Raw genomic sequence first — 21,141 nt, 5'->3', positions numbered from 1 at the left:
ATGAAGAGAAACTGGGCTATCAAAGATGAAGGGAAAGCAGGACAGCCTCTCAGCAGAGTTGGATCTTCAGGGTGTAGTGGTCGTGCAATCTGCCATCTTTGCACATTCCAAACCTTCTCCCCTTCTGAGGGGAACGGTTATCAGAAATTCTGTAACACGAACCTTAGTGTGTTTCTTGGGCCCTCTGTCCCCTTCTTAGCTTTGACCACAGGAGGATACAATATGCTGATAAAGATTAAAAGCAGTGGCTCATTATGCCTTTAGGCATCTTTGACTGTTCATTGTGGAAGCATAGAGTGAATGTTCTTTATTGCTCATTTCATTCTGAAAATCACATTGCTGTGTGGGCAATAAAAAAAAAAAAACATTCTCCAGTCATAGTCAACAATTCACAAAGAACAATTAATTTCTGTGAAATGACTGACATTTAACTTTACCCAATTTAGCTTATACCTGATTTTTGGATGAGTAGTTCTACTACTAAAAAGTATGGCTGGTAATTGTATGTTGCTTCAACTATTTTACATACACGGTTCTATTTAGAATTCATTTTCAGATGTTAGAAATGTAGATATCAACTCTGATATAAACTTAAGTGATCTTGACTGCACACCATCAGGATAAAGAGTTCAAATTCTAAACTAATTTGGCTGCTTAGCATTACTATTCAACGGGAGAAGTAGAAAGAGCTTGAAATGCTTGATTAGTATTTATGATCTTTTAAAATTATTTTATTCCACCAGAGAGTGTGTGTGGGGGGGTTCAATTATTTTCTGAATTTACTTTTTCTCTTTGCATGGGTTTGAAATATACATTTAAGGTTTTCTTTTGAAAGCTGGAAGAGTCAGGAGTTGAGCAATTAATCTTTTCTCTTCTGTAAGGCATGTATCTGTGTGTACTCTGTACTTTATTGCAATATTTTCCTCTGTTCCTAATTTTAAAAACTCACAATTTATTCTTTCATTCTTTTATTCTTACAGTATTGTTAGTGTGTTTTTAGATCCCTTTACAAAAGAGTGTATTACAAATCTGTCTCATACTTACAATTGTATAGAACCATTTTTTTCATATTTCCTAATATATTTTCTATGCTACCAGGAGCTACTGGGTCCAGTTCTCTTTGAGTCATTTGGCACTCCCTGTGCTCTTCCTACCCTCCACCCATTTCCCTTTCAGCACTGTTGGAGAAGCTATCACAACCCCTTTTGACACTGTTGGGAATTGGGAATTGAAACCTCCCTCCCCCTTGACTGAATGATCAGGTCATTACCCTAGTCCTGACTAAGCCCTGTTTGAAAACTAAGTTCAGCTTCTTTCTTTCTGAGACATGCTTCAATGAGTATCTTCAGCTTAAATATCTGCCTTCAAGTCCAATTATCTTAAATAGAAGCCAACTTTATTTACAAAGTACTAAAAATAAAAATAAAGACATGAAATTAAAGTTGGCTAAAAAAAATACTAATTTAGTGAGTCACTATCCAAAAGTACAAAAAACCAGGCCCCATACCTAAGTTAGAAGTTATTGTTTAAGGGCCAAATTCTCCTCTGACTTATACCTCATGCAGCCCCATTGACTGCAGTGGACTTTTGTGAAGAGCAAGTCAAGGCAGAAATGGAAGAGTAATAACAATTGAACATATTACACAATGGCCCGTCATTTCTGGTGGCTCCTGTTTTCTACACTTGGAATTATATTCTCTACGGAGTCCCCAAAGTCAGCTGTTCTCCAGCAGGTGGTCTCTTTGTGTCAAGTGAGACTCTAGAATTAGTCATCTTTCCGTAGGTGCTAAAGCTAAGAGTGCTGGGAGTGCTGTCGCAACCCCTGGCTTGAAACAGTAATAACAACCCAAATACATGGTTTCTACCGTCAGCACCCCACTATAAAAAATGTTTCAGCACCACTGCACGTCTCCTTTTGTGAGATGAGAGTTTTACCTAGTTTAATACACTATTGTGAAATGATCCCAATCTTGAGTCAATCCAGAGTAGTGCAATTTATTTCTTCTTGTTAAAAACAAGCTTGATTAGATTAGCTCTTATACAAAACTGATTTTTTTCCTTATATTTGCTTATGCTAAGTTCTTGTCTCTTCCTGTGTTAATGTTTATGTGGATGTTGGTGTGCACTATGAACAACAAAGTTTTTCTCTACTTCCAATTAATTCTTTGCTCTAACGAGTGCAACTAGCATGTTGTCTTAGCACATACACATAAAGTCTCATTCACTCACAGAAGAAATTCAGCGTCTTTTGAGAATGCTTCATTACCATGCAAATAGAATCAGTCCCTGTGCAAGTTACATAGCATGATTTATAGAACTCAAATATTTAAATCATCAAGATTTAATTAGCAGGTACAATTTATCTCAGGATTGGTCTAGACCCCATCCACCATAGCAGGGACTTCTATTATTGCAAAAAAACATTCTTTGGAATAATATCTGATAGCTGGGTAGCCTTGCACTGACCCTTAACTTTATACCTTTGTTGTTCAGTTTAGTAATGTTTTTTTATTAATGTTTGCCACTGGAGTGCAGTTAGCTTTAGTTTCCAATAAAGTACCATTTAGATGCTTTGGGATTAGAAACAAAAAAACAATTTAGTACATCAAAAATATTGTATAAAAGCAATAGTACAGTAAAAACTACGTACAACAGAGAACAAAAAATAGCAACTTAAGGCTCAGAAGCAATTTCATTCCAACATTCTGTAAAATCCTGTTTATTAGGTAGCAATACTATAATCAAGATGTAATGGGAAAAAAGACAAACTATGATGACACTTTTTGATTGTCCAATGCCAAAGGGAATTATTTGTATTAGGAAAGCCACCTGCTGTATGATTGTCCAATCTCAAAGGGGATGATTTATATTAGGAAAGCCACCTGGATTGTGGTTATAATTGGCAAATAGTCAAATACTGTAGAATGGCATAAATTCATTTATTCTGACTACATAAAAGTGCTGACAGTGTAGACAATGCTAATGATTTTAAGGATGTCATGTGAGTAAAACTGGGCTCAGATTTAGATTTGATGTTTTATTTTTCAGAGCAAAAATGTGGGTTATTTTGCAATAAGACTGACAGAAGTTTTCAGTAAAATAACTACTTCCAACCTCCAGTTTTCATACCTTTAATAATAATAAGCTAGCTCTCACTTGTTATGACATAGCATTCTAAACATCAGGAAAAAACTGTAGAGCAATCTTATAAAATAGGTCTTTCAGAAAAATAACATTTTGCAAAATTTCAAGAACAAATGATTTGGGGTGAATGTGCTCATCTCTGGTGTGCTGCATAAATGGCTACCTCACTTGGTTTCAATATAGAATTGTCCTTCTCTAGAACATTCCCTATTCTAGAAAGGGATTAACTCTGTCTGAGCAATACATTCATTTTTGGACCAATATTTCTGAGAAATAGGGCTTTTTTTGTTTCAATGAACCCTTTTCCCCAGTTTGTCTGTTACAGGTGTGAGTGACTTAAAGGATGTGCCAAATTCCAAAAATAAAACAAAAAAAAAAGTATCTGTGGGGAGGAATAGCTATAGTGGAGAGTTCAGTTAGACGCAGAGCCACTGAAGAGATGGTAGATGGGTATGCTATGTATGCATGCTGCACATATCTCTGCTAATGGAAAGGTTGAAAAGCAAAACATTGGCAATTAAGAACTGGAATCCGAGATGGCAATTTGTGACAGGTTTATTCTGCATTCTGTATGTCTCCTGCAAAACTAAAGAAAATGTATCCTTTTCCTCGGATCAGTGCACTGAAGTGCCTCAACATGGAGACTCTCTGAAACACAGAATAGTCTCTGGAAACGCAGCACCTCACTAATACTCCAAACAGACCAGTTGGGATTCAGAAGCATATGTGTGTGTGCTGATGACACAGCATGGGTGTAGAACGCTATGTCATTTTTTATTTAAAGATATCGTTGAAGTAAGAAAAATGTATCAAAATAGTACTTCTGCCAGAACTCTTTTCATTAGTTCCTCTCTACAGAATAGTTTCCGTATCTTTAATTTATATTGGCCCCCTTCTGTTTCTGCTCTCTCTCTCTTTTGAAATGGGCTGATCAGAGCTGAATTGAACATTTTATTCAAAGTGAGATTGTACCTTTGACGTATATAATGACAAATGGTATACTTCTTCTCTGTAGGCCCAATGTCTAGTTAGTCTGTTTTACTAACTCTGTGCATTGCAGTTGTTTTATTACATTTTACATAATAACATTTAACATCTTCTCCTTAGTTAATTTAGAACCCAGCAATGTGTACTAATTATTCTTTCTAAATACTATTATTTACTATTTGTATTGTGGTAGTGCCTAGATATCCCAATTAGGGAGTGTGGCCCCACTGTACTATGCACTACACACATAATCTAAATAAACAATGTGCATTACCTTGGAAATTAGATGTTCCGGTGCCTTAGGATAACATTTGTTGAGAAACCCTTAGTGAATCTTAATCCATTTTATCTCCCCTCTTGAAAACATACAAATTAGACTTGTCTCCAAGTAAACAAAAGCATTTCTTATAAATGTGTGGGAGGAAGGATGGAGTTGAGGTTTAAAACAGGACCAAGACTCAGTATCAGAGAGGTAGCTGTGTTAGTTTGTATCCACAAAAACAATGAGGAGTCCTGTGGCACCTTAAAGACTAACAGATTTATTTGGGCATAAACTTTTGTCGGTAAAAAACCCACTTCTTCAGACCTGTGAAGTGACTTGTCCAAGGCCACAGAAGAAGTCAGTGTCTGAGCCAGGATTTAAACTCAGCAATTCCTGATGCCAAGTTCTGTGTTCAAAGCTGTAGAACACAATTGCTCTCTGTCTCTCTCCATTCAGTAGAGTCAGTTCATGGTATTAAAAAGCAAGATACCCTGTGACTTGCATTCCTAACAGCCTTGTATATGGACTATAGTGAGTACACCATTCCTTTACTGAAAAGGAAAATTCAGTTCCTGTTTCAATGCTAAATTTGTAGCATGAGCACAGAGTTGAGATGGATAACTAAAGACACAAAATTTGGATCGTGATCAGATATCAAACATCTGAAATTTCTGGATTGTTTCATTTTGGAATTCAGCCTATTATGAAAGTCAGGGCCATGTGCAATCATTGGTTCAGGATCTGTACAGATACAGGGTTTGGGTCTATCAGATACATGGGAATTATTCATGCTAATTACTACTTTTAAAAAATATAACATTACCTTCATTTTAGTCTGTTCATAGTTTGATATCTGTATCTAAAAATACCTGATAATGTCATTTCAGATGATGATGGAGGTGTTCCTCAGTAAAATCCAGATCCATTTGTGAGCCTTTTCTTCCGTTACCCTTCTCTCTGGGTGATATTATGTTTCTGTGGATTCTATGTTGATAATTTCCAAATATATTTTTCCACCACAGACCTCATGCTCTCTGACAAGTCCTGCATCTTTGCCTGTCTTTCCACTGTATCATCCTGTTGACTGTCAACACCTTAACCCTGATGAATGTGCATATCATATTTCTTCCAAAACCCTTCCTCCTTCTCCCTTTCTTTGATGACTACCTCAAAGTCATTTTTGGTTCCACTCTCTCCTTCTCTGCTCACATCCAGGCAATTGCAACATCTTGCTGCTGCTTCCCTTTGAATTCTCTCGTTCCTCAGGACCCCCATTACCAAAACTTTAATCCATATTCTAATCCTCACCCACTTATTAAAAACTCTTGCTCTCTGGCCTCTCTCTCTCTACAGTCTATCCAAAATGCAACTGTCAGGATCCTTTTCCTGTCCTCCTGCTCTAACCATGTCTCCCACCACCTGGCTCCACAGTTGCCAACTTTCATGTGGTAAATAAGCACCCCAACTTTCACAAAAATCAAGCTAATCCCATTCAAAACAAGGCCAAAACAAGCCAATCCCTAAGAATCCCAACACCCTATGTGACTAGATCCCCCAGCGTGCAGTCTGGGACTGTAGTGGGCCCTCTATGCACCCCTGACTCTCTCTCCCCCCTTGTCCCTGCTTGCCGGGAGCAGATAAAAAAAAAGACGCAACAAGCTACAAGAAGCATCAAACAACAAGCCAAACAAGCAACACGCTATAAGCCAAAAACTAGCCAACAAGCAACTCACAAGTCAATTAAGTCAAAAACAAGCCCACTTCCTGTGTTTCTTTCGTGGGTTTGGCATGTCTTCCTGGTTCCCTTCATTTTGTCTATAGAGTTCAAGTTCTTCTTAAATGTCAAGGCATTCTAGAGTCCTACACCAACCTAAAGACATTGTTTCTTCCTAAACTTCTCTTCTCTCCCTGAGAGCTGCCTTGGGGCCCCATGCTGAAAGGTGCTCAACCCCATGAACTCCTTATAAATGCAGTGAGAGCTGAGAGCACCCAGGACTGTTGGAAACACACAGCACATTGTAAGATTGGGCCCCAGGACTTTCTTTTATTATATTTTTGCCTTTACCATGGCTCCTTGCACATAGAAAAACCTTCCACTTAATGCACGACAGGCCCCCATTCACTCCTTATTTCAGAAGCTTCCTTCAGGAAGAACTTTACCTACCATGAAGATACATCCCTCTGTGATTGCCTGCATGGAGCTTGTTTGTATGTAATGAGTTTATTATACTGTATATTCTTCATACTCATGCCTTAAGCTTGTGAGTTGGAAAAGAGAGAATATTCTTTGTATGTCACTTTAACCAGCAGCAAAGAGCCATATTCACCTTATGGGTAGCACAAATAATAAATGATTAATAATAATGCCCCCCAAATGCTGATACTATTTTTCTAAGTGTCTGAAGCGAGTTAAAGAGCTATGCAGTGGCAGCATCTGGAACATAACATTTACCTGTGGTGCCACGACCATTTGTATATCACTAACTCTTCATCAGAAATTGAGATTTAATAATTTTCACCTTTTGAAATCATCTTTTATTTTTCAGACAGCAAAACTTGTATTGTCTACAACAATCTTAGCCTATAATTAGTTTAATTCTAAGATAAGATAAATTTTTAATTTTCCACTTTGTTTTCCTTGAACAAGACAGAGAGCTGGCGAGAAAGGAAGGATTTACGATTTTGCCCAATTGATTTTACGACCTAGTACCTTACCAAGGTTATTTTTGATCTCTAGATTTTTCATCAGAACAAATGTGGGATCTTTAACCAATAAGAGAATGCAGCTACAATAAACTGTCAGTTCACAAGTCTTCTCAAATGAATGCATTTGTGAGCTAGGCTAATAAATAGTATAGAAAAAATAGCTCGATTCTGTTGAATCACTAAAGCACACATAAAAGGAAAGGGGCATGCTTGACTTGTAGCCCATGAAAATGTATTTAGTTTAATTACTTGAATAATAGCAAGAATTCCAGCATTTATTAAATGTATCCTGATCACTGCTTTAAGTTGTGTTGCCTTTTAACCTGAGCTAAATATTATACCTACCATATTATCGCTGTGCCAGTTTATTACTGACGTGTTATAGTCATGTTTAGCTGTGGGCAACTATGTGACCTTTCATGCGTGTTGATTAGTCTTCACATATTTTTAAAGGCTATAGCAGTTTGTAAGTACAAAGTAAAATTGAGCCATCTAAGTCTATGGTTCTCATCTCTGTGATATGTATGTTGTTTTACCTAGAGGTAGGCATCAGGCATCTTTCATCCCCATCACAATGACTCTCTAGAGAGCTCCATATGGAAGTATTTACAGAGCCCATGTATAGTGCTTTCTTAAGAAATTTTCTCTGATTGGGATATCGTTAACCATCATACTGATGTGTTCACCAGAATAAAATTACACTCTCCCATCGCTGTATTGGCTGTTTGGTACTAACAGTAATAAGAAGTTTCTTATTCTTAGTCATGTAGGGTTCAGTATGACATTTAAGACACAGCTCTGTGTTAGCTATCCAGCCCTTGAAGTAGAATTCCTCCCAGAATTCTCCTGCACTCAGAGGAATTCCATCCCACCCACTCTTAGTCCTCCTTGGCTACGGGGTGAAGGACTTTGGCTCTGGCAGTTCTATACCCTTACCCATGGCCTATGGGATGTCTTGTTCTAAGAATTGCACTTAGGGATAACATTTGTGAGGCACTACTGCTCAAGGACACCAGGAGTGGGCAAAGATCTCTTAGTGCCCTCCCCTCCTTGCATACTCATGGAGCAGCAGGGCATATGTCATGTCGTCTTGCTTTAGGACCAGACTATGTGTGGATACTCATAAAGAGCAGATTTGTTGGAAAGAAAGGTGATTTTTTTTTTTTACATAAACTCATTGCTGACCATAGAAGATATTTAAATACAACATGGAATACTACACTGTATACTGTATAGTGCTGTGATATTTCATCTTGTGTGCACTGTTCTATGAGTGAATATTACACTAGGTAGTTCTACATAGTTCCATTCAAGCACTGGATTCCATCACACCTCAATCCCTCTGACACATATGACTTCATGATATTTGGGGCAATCTCGGGCAGAATTATTTTTGTGATATTCTTTGTGATAAATGGTTTGTGACTTTGGTCCTCAGTCATTGCAGGTACAGAACATGAACTGACAAACGTCACAATCTAGATAATGCATGAATTAGCTTAAGATTTCTGAGAGCTGCAACTATGGCACAGTTGACTGGGCTAAATCTTGTTACCCTGAATTTTCCCCTGCCACACTAGTAGCCTACTATGTGTTTCACTGTTTTGACATTAACCTTGAAGTGGACATTGGCATGGGAGAATTCAAACAATTTTCGATATGATCAGGTAATCCGTTTGAGTTGGAATCTGTGAAGAATATAAAAAGGGAACTACACACATGACAGGTACATGGCTAGTGAGCCTTGTTATGATGTTATTATGTTACATGTGAATAGATGGAGTATGAAAGTCTTTATCTGATTAATCAATTAATTGTGAGCCGTGAACACACACATGTGTAAAAGTACCCCAAATATGTGACTCTGTAACTATAGGTTACACATCGATCATGTCAAGGGATCAGGCCCTGCCACAAGCAAATCTATGTGAATAAAATTTGACAAGCACATAGAGGAGGATTTCAAAGGGGATCACCAGGACTACTGGTATGCAGAGATCCATAGCATATCCAGAGATCCACAAATGGGTTTCCCCGAGAAGAGGATTTCACCATTACAGATTATCACAGAATACCTTTAAAATGAAAGGTTTGAGGCGGGGAGCTAAGTGGATATGGTAAATCTGCTATGAATCATCTTTAATATACCCATCTGGCTTTTTGATGATGTGCTAAAGAGGTCTTTGCTCCCTGTATATCCAGGGTGAGCTGAGTGGAATGAGCTTATTTTTTCAGCAAAGGAAGTAATAGCTTACATGAGAGGTCAGCAGAATAATTCTAAAATTTATAAATATGTTTCCAACTGAGGCATATTTATTTCTAATACAGACATTTTTTACATGAAAAAAATCTGTAAAGAAATATACAGATTTGGTGTTCTGAAGTTTAATGCAATAGTGCTTTTATATGTTATATACTGAACATGTGTTGATGGCAGATCTATTAATTTTTCCTTGGCAAATATGCATGGGTACTTAGAGGGAGCAACACCTCTGAACTGAAAAAACAAAACCAATTGGTATTATCAACTCAGGTTTGTTGAATGCAGAAAAAAACATATATCTTGTATGCAGTAGGTGAGCAAGTACGGAAGGGGCAGGAAAAGAGGAATGATGGAAGAATTATAAACAACTCTTCCTTCCAGTTTTGCTTATTTTTAAAAGCAAAATGTAGAAACTTTCCTGGAAAGTTTGGTTCTCAAATTACCATGAAGCTGCTATCCCCAGGCAAAAGCCCCGGACAGGTCTAGTTTGACAACCAGTTTGGTACTCAAACAGCAGATAAGCAAACTCTTCCTGAACTTGGCACTAATTTAGAGTAATATATTTGGAAGGACAACTTCTTCTTTTCAATATATTGTACAGGGCATATGTGTGCTTTACTTCAGCCTCATTGTTACCTTTCTTTAGCTATTTTTGACTGTGCACATCTATTTATAGTAGTATTGTAAAGTGAACCCTGTTCTATGCGAGTGAAATTCACCCCTGTGTAGGGGTAAAGTACAAAGCTGTGCATTGCTAAAATCTCTCAAGCTCTGATATGGGAGTTAAATGGAACTTAAGAATTGTACAGATGTTGTGCTGGCCTTCTACACATGAGTAAAATTTACCTAACCATTTTCCCTCATTAAATATACTGTGTCAATGCACCAGTGCATTGTAGAATGATGAGCCCCTAGTCTCCTCTAATTTATTCCTGTGTAAATCAGTGGAACTGAGAAGAGAATCAGGCCCAACGTTCTTCATTCTGTTTAAAAAGTAATAACAGCTGCAAAATTCAGAACCAGATTTCAAATATCCTATCTAGAGGTATTTAGATCTGGGGCTTTGTTTTCAGCCCCTGATAGAGCTAGAGACCAATTTTGAAATTTTGATCTAGATCCAGGTTTAGATTCTAAATTCTGCTGCTGAAAGTTGAGGTTATAGTTTGGGTCCATGGGCAGAATTCCTTAGACCAGGGGTTCTCAACCTTTTTCTTTCTGATCTCCCCCCCACACACACACTTAAACCCTGGGTGGCGGGGCTCAGGGACCTGGACTTCAGCCCCATGCAGTGGGTCTTCGGCTTTCTGCCCTGGGCCCCAGAAAGTCTAATGCTGGCCTTGCTTGGAGGCTCCCCTGAAACCTGCTCGAGGCCCTCTAAGGGGCCATGGACCCCTGATTGAGAACTACTTCCTTAGACTATCTCTGTAGTATATAACTTAAGGATTTGAGTCCCCTGCTTGCTTACACATAACTGTGCTAGCTCTCATTAAGCTAGCACAAGTATAGTTAGCAATGTAGCCATGATAGCACAGGTAGAAGCAGCAGAGGCATGGCTTATCTATGCCAATTGTTATGTGCTGGTGCCTAACATGGGTATATGTAAGTATTATGTTTACAAACCAAAATAACGATAAAGCACTGGGAAACAGACCATTATAAAAGAATGGCCCACATCATTAACAGAAAAATCTTTGTGCAAGAGAGCAATGTAAACTGTAGATTATGATAACAATGCATAAACTATATATAAACTATAAACTTCTCATATTGTTACTAATGCCAGTGCTCCCATACTTTTGTTCTTCTGGGACCCAGATCTTTTTTTCTTTTCTTTTGTTCTATCTTCTTTTCTTTTTGTTCCTTCTTATTTGTTGTATAATTTTTTACTAAACTTTTTATTGAATATTATAGCTATTTGGAATGGTACATAATTGTTGTTGTATTTCTTGGGATTTTTTGTACATTTTACCCCTCTATATAAGTGCAAGAAAAATACCCAAGAGTGTCTCTGAATTTCTGTTGGTGTCATTTTTTTGTTTTATAAACTTAGCATTCAGGTCATGAGGTTTTGTTTTTGTGATTAAAAAAATACGTGTTGCTTTTGTTTCTACTGAACAGAGTGTTGAAGTCAGAAAATTTGGATATAAAAGTATATGGTAATTGCAGCACTAAATAATTCAGGTGCCAGTAGCTGGAGCATCATTCCTAATGCAAATATAGCATACAGAGAACACGATAAAATAGAGTGAATAAAATGTCATTCTGTTTTATTCTCTGTGTAGGATACTTATGTAAGGAAATGACATTTGAGTTCCTGGTATGTGAATGACCTGGCACCTGAATTACATGCAGGCTTCCCTAAATGCCCCTCTGATTTCAACACTCACATCACAGTAAACAGTTATTTTTTATGCTGCAGATTAAAATTGAGTCTGAGAATACTGAAGCATCATTTCACAATGGAAATGCAGCTGGTCGTGCTCCAAGATCTCTGTGATGAGTCACATATTAATATTCAATGTGAATGAAATTTAGTTTTAGAACTAAAGTAAGATGTACCGCAGTGCTGAAGATTTGTTACTGTACAGAAAGTGGTTCCCCTTTATGTATCCTGCTGGTATCTTAATAGGGACTGAACTATGACCTCTGTCCAGATTCTAGTGAACTATGTACCCATATCTCCATTGTCATAGCTGATATTAATGGAAACATATTGTTTGTAGTCTCAGCAAAGTGGCTAAAGAATGACAGGGCTTGGTGTGATCTGATCATCTACACTGATCCCTACAGGTAATTCTTTCAGAACAAGGCTGTGGCCTGCTCACAGTTGAGTTTGCATGGCTGTTGCCTGCTTTCTGGCTAAGCAGAGAATTTCATTCTTCAGAGTATAGATCTGGCAACTTTCACAAAACTAAACTGAGAACTTTTTGTGCGGTTGGTTTTTATTTTTAGGAAAGAACAAATGGTCTAAACCACATATAGGATTATTTTGTATTATGAAAGCCATTAACTGAATGTTTAACTTGTGTACTATTAACCGCTTATCCTTAATGGCTGTTTTGGAGCCTTCATGTCTGAGAAGTGCTTAAGTATCATGATAGTGGACTGAGTTAAAAATATCTAGATAGAATCCAAAGAAATATAGTCCTTGACCCTTAACATTTCACCATTTCTAAAATGATTTTCTGTCCTGCAGAATGAATTCCATTGACTAACATTGATTTCCTGTTTTGTTTCGTTTATCTGAAAAATGAGGAACAGTCTTTTTGATGCACAGATGAAATAGTATTCAGAATGATAGACAGACAGATACTCTGTGACTAAAATAAGAATATGTGTTAAGCAGTCTGAACATGTTAATTGTATTACATGTATTTACTTTTGGAAACTAAATAAACGTGGTTTTAAATTGGTTTGCTGTAAATAAAACTCTCTAATTAGGCTCCAATGACCAGGAAAATTTCCTTTTTACAAGATTAATGTATTTAATATTGGAATTATAAAAGCATGTGAAAAATATGCAATCCATTTTATGCTTCAATAATTCTGAAACACCTGAACTCTTCCCTCTCCCCCCTACACACAAACACACATGCCAACCAAAATTTGACAAGGAAAAACATTCCTCTAGGGCTGTGAATCTATATGCCAAATTGTAACCTAGAGATGATTTTAACTGTCACAATAAACCCCTGGTGATAGTTTTATAATGGAGAGCCTGGAAGAGCCTTGAGTACAACCTCACTAATGTGATGCTATAATACATAACCACTCTAATTTGGAACTAAGAGCCAGTTGTCAAATAATACATTTGTGGAGCTGGTAGCGTTAACTTATTTTTCCTTTAAAATGAAATCCACTTATGAGATTCTTAATAGTTTCCTACTTTAATTTTGCCTCTGTGATTGTCTTTCTCTTTAACCCCTCTATGGAACACTTGCAGTCAAATCATTATGCAAATCACGGAATTGACCTCATGTGCAAATTGCACCAACTCTATTATCCCTGTCATAAATTAATTAGGAAAAGCATTGCACTAGAAATGCTTATCAACATGGTTTACATTAGGAATGGAGCTACCTCCAAAGAGATTGCTTATCATCTCTCTGAATGTGCATAAAGACTTGCATCACTGTCATCTGATTAAAAGTAGCCTGAATCTTACTAGACACTGACAGTGTTGCCATGGAGTTGCACTCAGATTTCAAGGCAAAGATAAAACCGATTTCTAGATAAAAAATGAGTTAAAACAGAAAGAAAACTAAGATGGGTAAACAAAATTCCAAATTGCCTATTATAAGGTTTATCTTTCTGTTCAGCTCAGTGATGTTATGTATATTTAGTTGTGTTTTTTTAGTTTAAAAAACCCATACAATAAATATTTCATGGTGAGGAATTGTTGTTTTAAGGGAAACTGATCATGTGGTATATTTTGTTATTCTGCTTTGTATGGAAACAACAGTAGCTTTTAGTATGTGACTCTCTTTAATGTCTCCAGATATTTTTGTGCTTGTGCAGGGGAGAGAAGAACTGTTATTGCTTCATTAGCCTGATTCTAGCAGTTATATCTCCCAAAGCAATTTGAAGCATCCTCTTCCTTGTACTGTCACATTTAATAATTTCAGAATTTGCTCTGAAGACACAGCTCAGATATGTGCTTACATGTGAATTTCAGGGTATGAGCCAGCGCATTCAATAATCCTTGTTAAGAGAGTTAACATAAACCTGGCTGACAAGTGATAGAATCAATGCCATAACATTAATCCACAGTAGAACTATCTAATAAATTGAAAATAAAGTGTATGGTCCCAGTTAATAGCCTTATAAATTTTCATTTTATTTGAAATACATTATTGCACATTTTTGTTACTACTTTACTGTTATGACCTCTTAATAATGCTTTGAAGTGTAAAACATGTTTTATTTGATTTTATGATTTCTCTTAATAGTGGCTAGCATTCAGAAGCTTCCTGCAGCATCTGTTCTAACAGACATCAATTTCCCAATGAAAGGAAGGAAAGGAATGGTTGACTGGGCACGAAACTCAGAAGACAGGGTTGTCATTCCAAAAAATATCTTCACTCCTATGTCATCAGGTAAAGATGCATTCAGGTATTATATTTTATTAGCGGATAAGTGTTTATTTAATAGTTAGACTGAGGAAACTGGGAAGTATGGACTCGTCAAGCTAGTACTTAATGTCCCAGTGCTTTTGCTAACGATCTCTAAAATGAGTATTGTAATAATAATAAAAATACTTACCCAGCCTTAAATATCTGTGCTGAATTTTAATTAAGGTAGGTAAAGAACTTTCAGATTCTTGGACAAAAGGTCCTGTAGAAGTGCAAAGTATTTGCTTCATTGTATTCCCAATATTTTCAATATTCAGTATTAATACATGTCAGGCAAAATCTTGGGATCCAGCTATTCTGCACAGTGCTCGCCTTGCAAACGTATGTTTATAGATGACTTAAAGCTATTCTATGCATTGCCCTGGTCCTACAATCACTGTGATTGCAGGGCCAATCTTCTACCAGATTAGAACATCCTAAAGGCTGATCTGAGTTGTACTAGCTAATCCTCCCCAGAGTAGTTGCACAGGTTTTAGGGCCAATATATACTAGTGGTGCGGTGCAAATAAGCCACATTGGAGCATCTGCCCCCTTCATATTAAAAATGCCCTCTAAAGATAGTTTCTCTGGATATATCAGAATGAAGATAAATACATTGGAAAGCACTGACAGAGTTTACTACATACTGACGGATCTTATCAAAGAGCAATTCTAAGTGGATGACAGGGTATGGATCACTTGATCCATCTGTTCTGTTCATTTCCTCTGAATCACCTGACAATGGCAGAAGACAGGATACTGGGCTACATGGACCTTTGGTCTGACCCAGTCTGGCCGTTCTTATGTCTGATATGTTCTAATATTCAAACAGAGTTCTGCAGAATATATTTCACAATTATGATGATTAGGGCCTTACCAAATTCATGGTCCATTTTCGTAAATTTCACAGTTATAACATTTTAAAAATCTTGAATTTCATGATTTCAGATACTTAAATCTTAAATTTCATGGAGTTGTAAAAAAGTATGAATATATATTTAAAAACTGCAAAATATAAACATGTCATTTCTGAAGTCATTTCTCAAACTGGGGGTCCTGACCCAAAATGGGATTGCAAAGCTATTGTAGGGGGATCGCAGTATTGCCACCCTTACTTCTGGGCTGCCTTCAGAACTGGATAGCTGGAGCATAGCGGCTGCTAGATGGGTGCTGAATTCTGAAGGCACCACCAGTAGCCTTCAGAGCTGGGTTCCCAGCCAGCGGCCGTTGATCTCTGGCCACCCAGCTCTGAAGGCAGTGTCACCACCAGCAGCAGCGCAGAAGTAAGGTTGGCAATACTTCTATGCCTTACTTCTGTGGTGCCTCGGGTGTGGCACTGTGTTCAGACTTGGAGCCTGGCCAGCAGCCCCTGCTCTCCAGCCACCCAGCTCTGAAGGCAACAGAGAAGTAGAAGTGTCAATACTGTGATCCTTCTACAGTAGGCTTGAGACCCCCTTTTGAGTTGGGACTTCCAGTTTGAGAAACACTGTGTACTTGTATATACTTTTACTCTGTAGTATAAAAGAGTATAGTACATGGTAAAAGTACACAAAATACCAGATTTCATGGGGGAGAGCAGATTACATGGTCTGTGATGCATTTTTCATGAATTTGGTAGAGCCCTAATGATGATTTTTTTTTAAATAAAACATATATTGGAAGGATAAATACTATCCATAGAGGCATGTGCTGACTAAGGTATTTTTAACTTTTATTTTTTATTTTAGAACTAGATGAATCCACTGTATTTGTGCTTGGAGCAGTGCTGTACAAAAATTTAGAACTTATTTTGCCCACTTTAAGGTAAGAAACTATTAAGATATGCCACATACATTACATTACTTCAGGGACATGACTGTAGGAAATCTCAAGGTGAAATCAGTCAATAAGGGCCATATTTGTTTATGTAGTTTTTTATAGCATAGTATAAACTTTTTACAACTATTATTTTAAAAAATAAAATGGTCTTTCTTTAATGAATTATTGTGTATACTATGTTAATGTCTTGTTAATCATATTGCTATATTGTAAATGTTGTTTATTCTAAACTTTAGCTTGGGGGGCTGGGGATGGGGTAGGAAGGGAATTTCCTTTGTAAGTATGTAAGCTGATGGATAATTGTAAAAAATACTCAGGCTTTATGTATTTGTACTTAAAACTGATGCTCATCAGTTTAGTGAAAGTGCTCTAGCAAGGATATACCGATTGTGCCTGGCCTCACTTTCACGAAAGCCACCACCGTTAGCTTCCAGATACGTTTTCAATTAAATTGCATTAGCAGAGGACAGTAGGGTTATATGAAGGGACTTTTTTGGAAAGAAGAAATGCATACATCTGTACAGCTCAAATACTTCAGTTCTGAGATCTGCACAAGTATCTAAATAGAAAGGGAGAGCTAATTTTACTCCCAGGCAGCCTAAAATACTAGAAACCAATATTCTCCCTTTTCTTCACGCTCCATTGAATCAAATACCTCCATGTTTTCACACAGTCTTATGTGCAGTAGCTACTACTGATATGTTTTTTTGTTTCACAATCAATCACTGAACATTGTTTCATAATAGTTATTAGTGAAGTAGAAACCCCAGACACTTTTCTCTCCCTTGCCCAGAGTTGGAGTGAAATCATATCCAAAAGGAGATATGAGAAGAATATGCAGATTTTTTTTGCCAATGATAATCTGAAAAAAAATAAGAGGAAAAAAGAGGTTAGTCCTGAAAAAAATAGCTTCCCAATTAAGTTCTAATGTGTTCTGCACCTGCAGTGGCTAGCCACTATTTTTTAGGGTAGAAATCTCTACGCAGTGCACCATTCTCTTGGCCCCTCCATACCTTAATTAATTAAATGTCTGCCTCAAATATCAGGACATTGCCATCTAGAGAAGTACTCTTAAGGAACCATTCACACTTATGGTACAGCATAAAGAATAAATCATACTGTTCTCAAATTTTGGTGAACATTTTTCTATTTGGCATGCTAACTCCTGAAACCAGGAAAGAAGCCAGGAAGAGTTGTTTATGGCAGCAGTTTCTCTCTATTATTCCACACTGAGAAATAGAGCCAAATGACTATCGTATTCAGCTGTCTCTGGAATACCTTAGGGAAAGTCTGCCAGCCATGGAAGAGTATCAAGGTGGCCATGAATCATTCAAACTTTTATTTTACAAAGAGCTATCAATGGCCAGGCCCTGTCAGCACTCCTAGCTTCTTAATTTTAATTTATAGAAAACAAGTCTGGACTACTAAAGTCCATCCATCAGCACATTCAAAGCTATTCAGAGCACTCCTCTCTGTACTCTTGATGGATAGGAATTAATGACGCATTGCTTCCCCCATTGAGGTTGATGGCAAAAATCCTAAACTGCTAGACTTCTTCGGTGAGTGATTGGGTCCTAAATGTATAGCGAACAGGGCACTGTGAGTCTTGAAAGGAGTACAGCTATGTTGCATGTGATTTTTGCCATTGACTCTGCTACTTTCAGCTGGTTCTTGGCTTCCACAGCAAGCTGACCTCTCCTCTGAACAACTGATCAGCCTTCCATAAAAAGTGAGCTTCCAGGTCTGTGTGGCTTGGTGCTCTAAGTGTCTTTATGTATAAATAAAGCCTATAGAACTTCAGATGAAATGATACAGTTATCTCCCGATGCCCCACAGTGTGTTCTGTGTAAACAGAGTCAACTTTTGAGCTGCCTCTTTGTGATACAAATTCTGCGAACGTGGTATTGTGGGTTATATTTGTGTATGTGCATCAGGAATAAAAACCTCGTATGTGTATAAGACCTTCTGAATGAGGGCATTAGTATCTTATGTACATTGTTGCACTTCATCAATATTTATTGTGAGCAGCGAGCAGAGGACAGGCAAACAGAGGAAGTTTGCCTGGGAACCTTCCGAGAGGAGATAAGGTGAGTGCTTCATTAGGGGATTGTGTTGTGAGCTGGTGGGGTGAATATCCGAGTGTTTGTCTGCTATGACCATTTGTTTGACTGGAACTAGTTGCAGGGACTGTTTGACGGTGTGCTTGTTTGTTTGAAAAGTGTGACTGACCATGTATTTGTTTGTTTTGTTTGTTCGAAAAATGTGAATTGGGAGTGATTGACCGTTTGTTTGTTTGTTTGTTTGTTTGTTTGTTTGAAAATGTGAATTGGGGGTGCTTTGTTCCAGGTGGGCCTTGAGTGGTTGATTAGAGGGAAGGCTTTGAGCCAGGCCAATTACTTCAAACCAGCAGCCTCATAAAAAGGCAGCCAGTTGCGAACTGTGTGAGCGGCAAAAAGAGGCCAGGCAAACAGGGGGAGTTTGCCTGGGGGGAGTTCCCACAGAGTGTTTTTGCCTTTCAGGCTTCTGTGAGAAGTAAATACAACATTTGAGGATGCTTTTAGAAGGAAGACGTGGATAATGAGCAATCAGCTGTTGTGATCTGCATAGGATGTTTTTCTTTCTCCCAGAGGATAGAAGTGACTTCATTGTACAAAGTGCAAACTGTTCTTCATATTGGAAGAGAAGGTTAAAGGACTAAAGACGCATGTATCAACCTTGCGTTGCATCAGAGAAAATGAAGACTTTCTGGACAGAAGTCAGTGTTTGGTTCTGGAGGCACAACATGCCAAAGAATCAGAGAGGGCACTGCAAAAAAAGGGAAAAAATTGGCAACATGTGACCTCCAATAGACGAATGAGACAAACCATGTACCCCCTATGCAGATAGAGTTAAGAAACCATTTTCAGGCTCTGCACAGGTACTAGTGTGAAGAATGATTTGGAAGAGCCATCTGAGGGAAGGGATCAGAAGGAGACCCCATCAACCAGAAGGCATACGATGCATTGTCCTAGGGTTGGGGGTTCCACGACCACCACTTCCAAGAGGAGGAGACGGGTGGTGGTGATTGGGGACTCCCTTGTAAGGGGGACAGAGTCATCCATCTGCTGACCAGACTGAGAGACTCAAGAAGTGTGCAGCTTGCCTAGAGCTAGAATTCAGGCTGTGATGGAATGTCTGCCGAGACTGATCAAACCCTCAGACCGCTACCCCTTCCTACTTCTTCATGTGGGCACCAATGATACTACCTAGAATGACCTTGGGTGGGTCACTGCAGACTACGTGGCTCTGGGAAGAAGGATAAAGGAGTTTGAGGCACAATTCATGTTCTCATCCATTCTCCCTGTTGAAGAAAAAGCCCAGGTAGGGACCGTTGAATTGTGGAGGTAAATACTTAGTTGCGCAGGTGGTGTTGGAGAGAGGGCTTTGGATTCTTCGACCATGGGTTGTTGTTCTGGGAAGAAGGACTGATAGGAAGAGGTGGGATCCACCTAACGAAGAGAGAGAAGAGTATCTTTGCAGGCAGGCTTGCTAACCTAGTGAGGAGGGCTTTAAACTAGGTTCGCCAGGGGACAGTGACCTAAGCCCTGAGGTAAGTGGGGAAGTGGAATACCGGGAAGAAACACGAGGAGGGTGCGACAGTGGGGGTTCCTGATTCATACTGAGAAAGCAGGGCAATTGGCTAGTTATCTTTGGTGCATGTATATGAATGCAATAAGCCTGGGAAACAAGCAGGAAGAATTGGAAGTCCTGGAACAGTCAAAGAACTATGATGTGATTGGAATAACAGAGACTTGGTGAGGTAGCTCACATGACTGCAGCACTGTCATGGATGTGTATAAACTATTCAGGAAGGACAGGCAGGGGAGGAAAGGTGGAGGAGTTGCACTGTATGTAAGAGCGTTATGATTGCTCAGAACTCCTGTGTGAAATTGGAGAAAAGCCTGTTGAGAGTCTTTGGGTTAAGTTTAGAAGCAAGAGCCACAAGGGTGATGTCGTGGTGGGTGGGTGCTATAGACCACCGGACCAGGAGGATGAGGTAGACGAGGCTTTCTTCGGACAATTAACTGAAGTTTCCAGATCAGAGACCTGGTTCTAATGGGGGACTTCAATCACCCTGACATCTGCTGGGAGAGCAATACAGCAGTGCACAGACAATCCACGAAGTTTTTGGAGAGTGTTGGGGACAACTTCCTGGTGCAACTACTGGAGGAACCAACTAGGGGCTGTTCTCCTCTTGACCTGCTGCTTACAAACAGGGAAGAATTGGTAGGGAAAGTAGAAGTGGGTGGCAACCTGGGCAGCAGTGATCATGAGATGGCTGAGTTCAGGATCCTCACAAAGGAGAGTAGAAAAATACTGACCCTGCACTTCAGAAAAGTAGACTTTGACTCCCTTAGGGAACTGATGGGCAGGATCCCATGGGAGGCTAATATGAGGGGAAAAGGAGTCCAGGAAAGCTGGCTGTATTTTAAAGAAGCTTTATTGAGGGCGCAGGAACAAACCATCCCGACGTGCAGAAAGAAAGTAAATATGGCAGGCAACCAGCTTGGCTTAACTGTGAAATCTTCAGTGAGCTTAAACACAAAAAGGAAGCTTACAAGAAATGGAAACTTGGACAGATGACTAGGGGAGGAGTATAAAAATATTTGCTTGAACATACAGGGGTGTAACATACAGGAAGGGTGCTCGAACATACAGGAAGGCCAAAACATAGTTGCAGCTAGCAAGGGATGTGAAGGGTAACAAGAAGGATTTCTACAGATATGTTAGCAACAAGAAAAAGGTCAAGGAAAGTGTGAGACCCTTAATGAATGGGGGAGGCAAGCTAGTGACAGATGATGTGGAAAAAG

The 21,141-nt window shown here is 38.6% G+C and overlaps 1 protein-coding gene across 1 annotated transcript in view; it reads left to right on the top strand.

Moving 5' to 3' along the window:
- Positions 1-21,141, top strand: part of ADGRB3 (adhesion G protein-coupled receptor B3) — a gene marked incomplete in the record, with an annotated part of 595,656 nt that overhangs the window by 336,901 nt on the left and 237,614 nt on the right. The window contains 2 exon segments of the mRNA XM_034766231.1: positions 14,312-14,458; positions 16,201-16,276. Of these exon segments, the coding sequence (XP_034622122.1) occupies positions 14,312-14,458; positions 16,201-16,276 (223 nt within the window).

The sequence above is a fragment of the Trachemys scripta genome, chromosome 3 (assembly GCF_013100865.1).
Source record: "Trachemys scripta elegans isolate TJP31775 chromosome 3, CAS_Tse_1.0, whole genome shotgun sequence".
NCBI lineage: Eukaryota > Metazoa > Chordata > Testudines > Emydidae > Trachemys > Trachemys scripta.
Note: the sequence above shows the minus strand (reverse complement) of the source record. Positions and strands in the feature narration are given on the sequence as shown.